The following is a 1,378-nucleotide window of genomic DNA, read 5'->3' on the forward strand; positions in this document are numbered from 1 at the left end:
ACGGCGCCGCAGCGCGCNGACGTCGCGAGGCGCCAGAGCACGACCATGGCCATGGACCACTGCGCCGTGTCGAACTCGTCGGCGACGCCCGCGCCGCAGGGCTGCCCGAAGATCCGCGCCGGCGACACCGTGTGGAGCTCGCGCCAGGGCACGTCGTAGTCCCAGAGGGCCGGGATGTCGTAGACATACGTTTTCGGGCAGTCGCTGCCGACGGTGCGGAGCGGCCGGGCCTTGAGTTTCTTCGGGAGCCGCGGGGCGAGAGACACGTCGCTGCCGTTGATGCAGGTCGTCGCGGCCGGCGCCGCGGGCAGCAGGAGGAGCGCCAGGCGCCGCAGCGCCGCGCCGCGCATGTGGCGCTAGCAAGGCTTCGCCATGTTAACGGGACACGACTGAGCCATAATGCATCAGCCTGAGGGAAATGCAAACCCTGGCGCTAAGCACAACAGCCCTCTGGAACGATGCCTTCCATGAAGCTCCACTATTTTGATGGCCGCGGCACGGGGGAGACGACGCGGCTCCTCCTCAAGGCGACGCGCACGGAGTTCGAAGACATGCGCTACACCTTCGACCAATTCAAGGAGCTCAAGGCGGCCGGCACCTTCGCGAGCAACCTCGACCGGCTGCCCGCCCTCGAGGTCGACGGCGTGATGATCGGCCAATCGAAGACGTGCGAGCGGTTCGTGGCCAAGCACGTCGGCATGGCGGGCACCAACCCGCTCGAGGAGGGGCTCATCGACGCCGTCTGCGAGCACAAGCGGGACCTGCGCGACGCGTACCAGCCCGCGAACAAGATGGAGAAGGGCTCCGAGGAGCGCGCGGCCGCGGAGAAGAAGTATTTCGAGGAGGACATGCCCGCGTTCCTCGAGAAGGTCGACAGGGCGCTGCCGGAGGCGCCGGGGCCCTGGCTGGTGGGGCCGTCCATGTCGCTGGCGGACGTCGCGTGGTTCCAGCTCCTCGTCGAGTTCTTCGACAAGGAGGCGGAGCAAGCCGGCGTCCAGGCGGCGCTGGCCAAGGCGCCGCGCATGAAGGCCGCCCTGGACGCGGTCCTCGCCAACGCGGAGATCAAGGCGTGGCGCGAGTCGCGGCCCGCGGGCATGTTCTAATTATCGCGCCACGCGCAGCTGGACGTGTCGCGCCGTCATCATGTCGAGGAGCGCGGTCCGCGACAGCGTCGTCGCGACGTTCATGTAGACGTAGCACTCGCCCGCGCGGCCGAAGGCCGGCGAGTCGCACTGCGCGCGCTGCGCGCGCCAGAGGTCGCGCCAGCCCGCCGTGAACGCCGCGTCGCCCGTCGCGCCGTCGAGGTCGTCGGCGTCGCGGCTGGCGACGTGGACGAGGTCGCGGTAGGCGCGCGCGGACATGTTGTAGGGCCGGTCCC

General features: G+C 69.6%; 1 protein-coding gene across 1 annotated transcript; it reads left to right on the forward strand.

The window, feature by feature from the left end:
* Window positions 1-458: 458 nt before the first annotated feature.
* Window positions 459-1,103, forward strand: AURANDRAFT_35132 (hypothetical protein; the record flags this gene model as incomplete). Its single annotated transcript, XM_009044482.1, has 1 exon — window positions 459-1,103. The coding sequence occupies one exon, from the start codon at window positions 459-461 to the stop codon at window positions 1,101-1,103; it is 645 nt and encodes a 214-aa protein (XP_009042730.1).
* Between the last annotated feature and the right edge of the window lie 275 nt (window positions 1,104-1,378).

Source organism: Aureococcus anophagefferens (assembly GCF_000186865.1).
Source record: "Aureococcus anophagefferens unplaced genomic scaffold AURANscaffold_348, whole genome shotgun sequence".
Lineage (NCBI taxonomy): Eukaryota > Pelagophyceae > Pelagomonadales > Pelagomonadaceae > Aureococcus > Aureococcus anophagefferens.